Raw genomic sequence first — 8,589 nt, 5'->3', positions numbered from 1 at the left:
AAAATGTTAGTTGTTCCTATTTCGCAAATTCATTTTCTCTCTATTCTTTCTCATCTGAGTTTTTGCCAATTGGGATAAATCGATCTGAATATTTCAAAAGCTCGAAGAATGTAAGACTGCATTTTTAAACAATAGGAGGAGAAGTGTTGGGAAAGTGATCTTTTTGTTTTTTTATTTCAGTTCTTTTCCTGTTACATTAATGACACTTTTAACTCGTTTCTTGACATTTGCCACTCCTTTTGCAATCCAGCACTGATAAAAAAAGGAGGGACGTTGTTGAAAACCTTGACACCAAAACCGTGATATCATTTTGCAATCCTAGCATTAGAAGCTTATTTAGATTGACAACTTGGTCCACATAATAACCAACGATAATGACCTGACCAACCACCACCACCAAGGGTTTTCAAGTGATTAACTCCTCAGGTTGGCTTCGAATATATTGAAAGCTTCACTCCCTTTCTGTGCTTTGCCTTCATGAAGCTTCTATGTACTGTAACAAAAAATGACCCCTCTTTGAACGTTTCTTCGAGGTATAAAGCTGGTCATGGGCTTCTAAAAATATTTTCAGAAGTCTGTGTGTTGATTTACGTTAATTTTGGCAATAAACTGACCACGTCTGGTCAAGGACACATTAAATTAGATTGACAAGCTCTTTTACAAATGGACGTTTGCAAAACTTGAGTAATGATATTCAGATATGATTGCTTTGTTTGCTTTTCTTCATTCGCTCCCTGGCGACTAAAACTGATATGTACTACGGAGCACCGATGAGGAGAGCCTATTATTTCTACTACTGATTTATTGATGGTTCCAGTAAAGGGCATCGACATCGAAAACATTATGGCACTAATCAAGAGTGCCCTTCTTATCGTTGCTTGCTTATCCTTAAGGTATGATTTTTCCTCAGTAAAACACTAAAAGGAATGTGCAAATCTGATAAGGATCAAGGACAATATTTTCAACGAAAAAAGTAGAAACATAATTCAGCTTGGAAAAGCTTTTAATTTGATTCGAATTCAACCGCACTCTCTCTTTGCCAATGAATTGTGCAGGGAGAGCCCTTTGAATCGATCAAAACGGTATCAAATCGTTAAAAGAAGAGTAAAGCTTTGCCCATCACTGACAATCATGCAAGCTCATATTTAATTCACATCATTACTAGACATCGTTAGTAGACACCAGCAATTCAACCGAGTACTATTATGTACCCAAATTTTGTCACAGTGCCTCAAAACTTCAGCTCGATAACATTCATTTCACCAATGAAGACTCCACACTTCATTTTCGTTGGTCTTGGCATTCTTGGCATTGGCATTGTTTCCATCAATCTGGTCACGCTTGCGAGCGCCATGGACTACTCGTACGTCGATAATTACAACCAAGACGATTACTTTTATCAGTTCGAAGGCTTAGACAATTTGCACCATCCAATGGAGGGCAACTTAACATTTCGTGAACTCATAGCCAAAGAAAAATGTAAATCACGAATCCATCGATTTGCTTGCTTGCTGAAAAACTACAACTCCATGCTTCCCCCGCGACAAAGCGGCAACTTGGTCAAAGTATACTTCGATATCATAGACGTCCCTGAGATCGACGACAACCGTCACACTATGACCATCGTCTTGGAATTGGTCCTACAATGGCAAGAACCCAGATTGGTCTTGGACCCGAATAGAACCACGGCCATCAACATTGATTCCGAAGGTCTGAAGCGTCTTTGGATTCCCAATGTAATGTTTGATCGACAACACAAACTGGCCCAGATTGGTTTGTTTCAAGACTCAAAAGGAGGCGCTGTTCGGGATGGTGAAATGATTGAATTTTGGACCTACATCGAAGTAACCGTATATTGCGATATGAGCTTTGAACATTTCCCAATGGATGAACAGACATGCAAGTTCGCTTTGTCTTCTTTATCATCTCCTGAGGAGCTCATGCACTTTGAATTTGATGTGAGCACAAGCCAACAAAACAACCGCCTTCAGATGTACGAATTGAATATCAAACCCTTTACGGATCCCTCCGATTTACGATGGGAATACCCTGCTGCAAATTACTCCATATGTGGATTCCATGTCAAAATGAGGCGGATTTCCTCCACCTATATCCTGATCTATTACGTCCCTTGCACTGGTATGGTCCTGGTGTCTTGGATCAGCTTTTTGGTGGATCCAAATATTGTTCCAGGACGTACGGCGCTCTTGGTAACCATATTCTTGGTCCTAACTACGATATTCTCCGGGATTCAAGTGAGTCCGGTTATATGTTAATGATGCTAGGAGAGTCTTGAGTCTGTTCAATTGTCTATTCTAGCGCGACACGCCCAGATCTCAAGGACTCACCGCATTGGGACAATACGCCTTGGTTTGCTTGACCTTCGTGTTCTTGGCTATGCTTGAATTTGCCACTCTTTTATTTCTGGAGCGCTTCTCCGCGCACAAGCAAAAGAGAGAGGCACGGAAGGAGGAAAATTCGAGCCGATGGGGCGTGCCTTCGATTCAAGACCAAGCCAAAGCCGAGAAGAAGGCCAAAAGGACGAAACAATGGATCAAGGATGTGGCGTCGACCTCGTATTGGATGGATCAAATTGCACTAGCACTTTTCCCCATCGGGTTTGCTATTTTCAACCTCGTTCACTTCACACAGTACAATTGAATTGTCTGTTTCCTGGATGAGCCTTTTATTTCTTTTGTGATATAATCCCTTCTAATTGAGCCTTTAATTGCTGATTGGTCCGCTTCAAGAAGTTGATCTCTTCGCCGTGATTCTTCTCATCCGCGATCCTTTGTTCAGCCGCTCGCTTTTCAATCATCTCGCACCCACGTTTCAAATCTGATACTTCTTTCTCCAAATTGGCCTTTTCCTCTTCCAATCTAGCGATGGTGCTCTCCATATCCGTTTTGCCCTAGAAAATAGAAACACGCCGAACCCGACCAATAAACGCCAGTTCGTCTTCGTCTAAGCTTGATTAGGATTGATTCTCAAATCAACAATCAACGTTACCTGTTCAGCTTGGAGAGCCTTTCGAATGCCAAAGGCGATACTCGACTCGTATAGAGTTTGGTAGGCATGCAACGTCATCCGAAGCTCATCCCTCACTCGGAGCAACAATAGACCCCTCTCGGTACAGTTGATCGTGCATTGGCGGATCAGTTCATCGAAACATTGAGCATACAATTCGCGCCGGACTTGACAGATCCCCGTCTCTCTGGCCTGTCTTTGTTGTAGCTTTTGATCTAATTGTTCCTATAAGAAAGGAGATAGATCCCACTCACTTTTATTTGCACTTGCAAACGAAGGCACTTACCTGAAGGTTGATAACGTCCAACCGTGTGGCCGGTGTTGCTGATACAGATTGGCGCCACAATTGTCCATCTTCATCCCATTCTCGGGGAGGTAAAATGGCGTCCAAGATCTCATCGGTCTCGGTTTTGGGCTTAGGGGTGTCACTGCCGTCACTTAGAGTGGCATCATTGGGTAGTTGACCCGCACTCTTAGGCCGGGTGGTCACTTGCGATGGGGTTCCAAAGGGAGCGGCCTTTTTGTCGATCAGCACAGGGTTATTGTATCGAACTAAAGAGAACGAGGTTCCCACTAGGTTCGTTTCCTCGTCCGCCATGTTGTGTTCAACTGGACACCTTTTCCCCCTTCTGTACCTTTGTACCCCTAAATAACATGCTTGTGCCAAATGCGTATTGATCCAACATCTGGGGCCTTTATGACAACCTTCATGCCCGGTCTTAACGAGGACTGTTCCAAGTGAAGGCAGAAGGGTGACCTCGTTCTCTTGTACTTGTTTCATCGATCTTTTTCCCCTCTTTTGGGAGAGCCATTGTGTAGCTGCTGTGAGGCCAGTACAAAGAAATATTGTGGCAAAAAAGCGGCATTTAAAGGCAATTTCCTTCAGTTTTCTGTTGTGGACGGACAATGCGAAATGCGATTGACTGTAAACAAACACAATCTCTCACCAATCGCCAATGCCCTGGACCAGTTCGAGCCCACTCAAAAGCCGTTCCGACCAACATTCACATCTTGATCAATGTGTATTTGTGGCGTTTGCGCTTCAATGAATGACCACAAATCGAACTGACAATCGGGCTTAAACAACAATGAGATAGAATTTTCATGATTAGACATTTACATCCTCTACTCCTAACATATTAAAAACTGCTTGACTGAATTGCACATTAAGAAGATTGTGGATGTTGAGCTAACATTGAACGACTTCAGTTTCGCACCCGAACGTCTGGCTTGTTGTTCAATGAGCCTTGTGTTAGGACTTTTTTCTATCCAATGCTGCTGAGGGGCTTGAAGAGCCACAAAAGAAGAGATCAACCATTCAGAAGTGAGTTTGGCGGCATTTTGACACCAACCATTTAACTATGAGCGTTACAATAACGGAATGATGGAACAACCGCGGGCACAGGAGGCACACATTATCACTAAATGTTCGAGAACGATGCTAGATTGATTTCCAAATCAGTTCCATCATTCTCATATAACCGTGGTCAAAAACGACCGAACTTGACTTATGATGACCAAATGATGCTAAAATATTGCCCTGAAGGCTGTGATCGAGTCTGAGACCATGTTTTAACAGCTGATTATGAGGACCAATGATTTCTTCTCTTGGTCCCCGCCCGCAAAATCTCACCGCTAGTTTGGGCATAGGTATGTTGTCTAAGCCTCTCGGATCGTTTTTTTCAGAGCGCATCGGGAGCGTAGAAAACCAAAATGTTGTTGATCTTTCAATTTACGAGCCATATCCTGTTAGTCGTGAAAGAGGATTTGCCAAACATGAAAGCAATTACCAGAACAGATGTAAATCACCGCCTGGAAAGGTAAACATGCACGATTCTCTCTGCTTGTGGGATTAGTTTTAATATCTTCATTCACATCTCTACTGGGCCGAGTTTGGGTCTCTTTGAGTTGAGCAACATCAACAGAAAATGTATCCATCCAACTGCATTCTGAAATGTTGAGGTACTAGAGGTAATCATAACATTTGCAAGCATTCTTAGTTTTGGTTTTATCTTCATCTCTAGCTTAAGACAAAGATGACGGAATCGGAATTATCACTTCGCAAAGTACGCAACCTCGCAGCATTTCGTGACAATTGGTCCTAAGATGTCGATGTGTGTGTCTTGCGTTGATTTCTCGACTCTCCTCCACAGCCAAATACCGTGAGATAACGAAGAGGTGTGTGGACTGGATGAACTTTGTGCTTTGTCTGAATGGACAAGTCTCGCTCGGCACTCCTGTTCTCAGTATTTCTCTTCAATGAAGCGTGAAGAATTTTTCAACTATTTGTCCCTGCTGCGTTGCTCAGTGTGTGATTCCCACTTTGAGAGTCCTCCCCAACGATAAAGATACCCTCTTCTACCAAAACGAGAAAGGATCCTTTTACCTACCGACAGATCCAGTTCCTAATTCTGGCACCAAATTTCGGATGACAACTTCAACCCTCTATCCAAATAATGAGCCCAGACAAGTCCTCAAGCATTTATAGAAGACCTCAAGATCAATCTGGGTGGTACAGGCATCTCCATGGAATCATAAAAGGCTCCTCTTGTGCCAGGGCCAATCAAATGGAGGGAGTCTGACAACCAATTTCAAGCTGAGCTGAATGAGGTGCGAGAATCCAGACTTTGTTGGAGAAGGAGGAGGAGAGAAAAAGAAACTTTTCTAGTAACACTTGGGCCCCTTATCACGGCGGTGATCATCATCATCATCATCAAGCTGTGGGCCAACGCTTGTTTCTCCTCAGGATGCCTCGTATTTGATATCAAGCCGACGACTCACTTGCCAGTGATATTTCAAAACTCGGACATACCAGAGGTTTCTTTTCAGAGCCACACTTGCACAAATGAACACCTTTTTCCGAAAGAAACACTGACATGAACCACCGTCTGGCTTTGGACAAGCTTCAGGTGTGAGCCATCTGACTTTTTCAAAGTTAGGCGCAAAACGCTCGGCGAACTTGAAAAAAAAGCGACATAACAGAAAGCGACCTAAAGGCGAACTAAAATTGAAGAAGAAAAACAGTTGTGATTGGGATTCTTTTGGCAACTTCCTTTGAGTTTGTATAATTTTTAACGTGCCCACCATGTTCGAGAAAACACCCTTGAAATTTATTATTCACATCCCAGTTTCTAGAGCAACGCGTTTCGTTATCAATTTTGCACCTTGACTCCGCCAGGTGGCATTATTGCCGTTGGGTGCTGTCGGAGGAAGATGAATGTGGATTGTTGCTCTTTAATCAAATTGTGTAATCACTTTCAATTGCTTTTGACATGTTCCGTAATTGGAAGCCAATCAAATCTGCTTATACCACAGATCGTTGAGGATGCAGCTTCATTTCATCCACACTGAATAAACTTCCCATGCCTCACACTTTTACTATGGATCTTCAAGAGGATGCCCTTTCATCTGAGAACACTTTCCTCAGTGTATAAACCACACCGTTTGACAAGGGTTTGTGTCAACTCAAGGGGTCTTTGTTGTAGGGGGACTGAATCGGCAGAAATCCCGAACGAGTTTTGCTTTATAGTGTTGTTCGACGACCCCTCTTCAGCTCTCATGACGACGTTGTTATCATCACCCCGAACCCCTTTTTGATCAGAAGCAAGAGATCTTGTTGACTGAGCGGAATCATTGTATCGACCAATGATTCCGAATATTTTCTAGGCAAAAATTGCCTATCATGCGTTAGTTGAATGATGAGCCAATGTTCCGAAAAGACTTGGCTAATTGTTGGGTCATAGGTGGGTGGTGCATTACTTCCAAAGGAATAAGGGCGCCATGTGAGCACGCAGTTATCTGTTTGTTTCGAGAGAGCCACTGTTCACATGCCTCAGCAGAAATGTGTCCATTCAAGCTCTTTGGAGATGCTTGACAAACTTTTGATGTTTTCACGATAAACACGTTCTTCTTTTGGAGATGGTTTGGCATTCATGGTTGTGTGTGTGATGGTGTGTGAGTGTGTCGGAAACCACGACAAAAGAGCTCACATAATCCGAGGCTCTTGTGATCTCAGTCAAAGATGAAAAGAAAATCCTGGAGCCTTGTTGATTCATATTTCTACCCACCGCACGTACGTCTAGGCCCAAATAACCTTATTGAGGTCCAACATGAAATTGCGGATTTTTAATGACATTAGTTACAGTTCAAACCAATATGCAATGGCAATGGACGACATTGTTCTAGATATTTTTTGGTTATTCTGACAATGATTTTAGATTCAGCATTTCAATTTCTTTGTCAGGTGTTCATTTTACGTTTCGATTATAAGAGTATGAAAATAAGTCGTTGGTTGGTCAGTTTTGTATTGGCATGCGTAGTTCAATTAACCATTCAAGTCAAAAAACTCTCGGATTTCTACATCACACTGGATTAAAGGAGGTCTTCCTTGTTAGTAGGATGATTCCCTTGGTCCCAGCTTAAAATGTTTTCAAACTAGCCTGACACTGATTGGATAATCGACGATCCACTTCATTATTGCTCATGGGATGTTTGGCATAATTTGGTCACTTCCTCGGAGGCCAAACATATCGATCCCAGGGAACACGAAATTTTGTACAAATCCTTCATAGAGACATACATCCTAGAGTGGAATCGCCGTTGCATATTTTGTGATCTTAAAATTCGAATTACCCTGCTGATGAGTAAGGTTAAGAAATTATGAGAAAGAGAGTGAAGGTATTTTGCCCTTCTCATTTGATGAGGCGCTATGTTTCTTACAATTGTAAGTTTTTATTACAATAGTTGTTACACTGATTTTATTATCACTATAGTTGCAGAATTTTAAACTGAATTGTAGTTGACGAGTATGCTGAATAATGATTGGTTTGGTATTAAAAGCAGGCTCTCTTCAATTATTTATGTTTTTTCAACTTTTGGCCATGTCAATGCGTTAAATGTATGAAAGTGAATGTAAAATTATATACAAGACATAATATAGAAGGAAGGGTGAAATTGTCAGACTTTTGAAATACTTGATCAGGCTTGATGAGAAAATATGAGTGCAAAAAATTGGTTTAGAGTAAATGGAAAAAGTGTAGAGGGGAAGCGCACGTAGTACATAAATGTGTAGAGAGAGATGGGCAAATGGGGAAAATATAGTACAGTGGTTCATGAATTGCTTTATAAATTTTCATTTGGGCCACACATTTTCAGTTCTTTCTCCTGATTTTATTGATTGAAGTTGAATGATCTTTGTCAAAGATACAAAACAGCAAAAAAGTGTTGCGTTTCCATCAACCAAAACACAAAACACCAACCCCCCTCTCTTGCAATATCTTTATGCACGAGTAATGCTCACCCCCCTGATCCTTGCTCAAAGGACGGAAGAAGGAGCCACGAGACGATTTCGGTTTCCCAAATCCTGTGTTTATAAGAGCTCAAACGAGATCAAATCTGATAATCCAATGGGCAAAATACGCACCCGAACACATCCACACACCCAGTAACACCCACCCACCCACCAACCAACCCAAAGCTAAGTGTTATCGCAAGTGAGTACGGGTGTGTGCATGTTCACGTGAATGAGCAGAATAAGGGCGCAAATTGTGGGAAAATCATTGG

General features: G+C 42.1%; 3 protein-coding genes across 3 annotated transcripts in view; 1 reads left to right on the top strand and 2 right to left on the bottom strand.

Moving 5' to 3' along the window:
• The first annotated feature begins 1,216 nt into the window (after positions 1 to 1,216).
• Positions 1,217 to 2,676, top strand: LOC131890863 (gamma-aminobutyric acid receptor subunit rho-2-like). The gene is made up of 2 exons (XM_059240306.1): positions 1,217 to 2,255; positions 2,320 to 2,676. Exons 1-2 carry the CDS (start codon positions 1,266 to 1,268, stop codon positions 2,659 to 2,661), a joined length of 1,332 nt encoding a protein of 443 aa, XP_059096289.1. The 5' UTR covers positions 1,217 to 1,265; the 3' UTR covers positions 2,662 to 2,676.
• A 10-nt stretch (positions 2,677 to 2,686) lies between these two features.
• On the bottom strand, positions 2,687 to 4,047 carry LOC131890864 (axonemal dynein light intermediate polypeptide 1-like). The gene is made up of 3 exons (XM_059240307.1): positions 3,314 to 4,047; positions 3,010 to 3,252; positions 2,687 to 2,911 (listed from the first exon to the last, which is right to left on the bottom strand). The coding sequence occupies exons 1-3, from the start codon at positions 3,806 to 3,808 to the stop codon at positions 2,687 to 2,689; spliced, it is 963 nt and encodes a 320-aa protein (XP_059096290.1). The 5' UTR covers positions 3,809 to 4,047.
• Positions 4,032 to 8,589, bottom strand: part of LOC131891170 (glutamate receptor ionotropic, kainate 4-like) — an 8,763-nt gene continuing 4,205 nt past the window's right edge. The window contains exon 3 of the mRNA XM_059240696.1: positions 4,032 to 4,104. Coding sequence (XP_059096679.1) covers positions 4,032 to 4,104 — 73 coding nt within the window. The remainder of the gene's footprint in view (positions 4,105 to 8,589) is intronic.

This window comes from Tigriopus californicus, chromosome 11 (assembly GCF_007210705.1).
Source record: "Tigriopus californicus strain San Diego chromosome 11, Tcal_SD_v2.1, whole genome shotgun sequence".
NCBI lineage: Eukaryota > Metazoa > Arthropoda > Copepoda > Harpacticoida > Harpacticidae > Tigriopus > Tigriopus californicus.
This window is presented reverse-complemented; position numbering and strand designations above follow the sequence as displayed.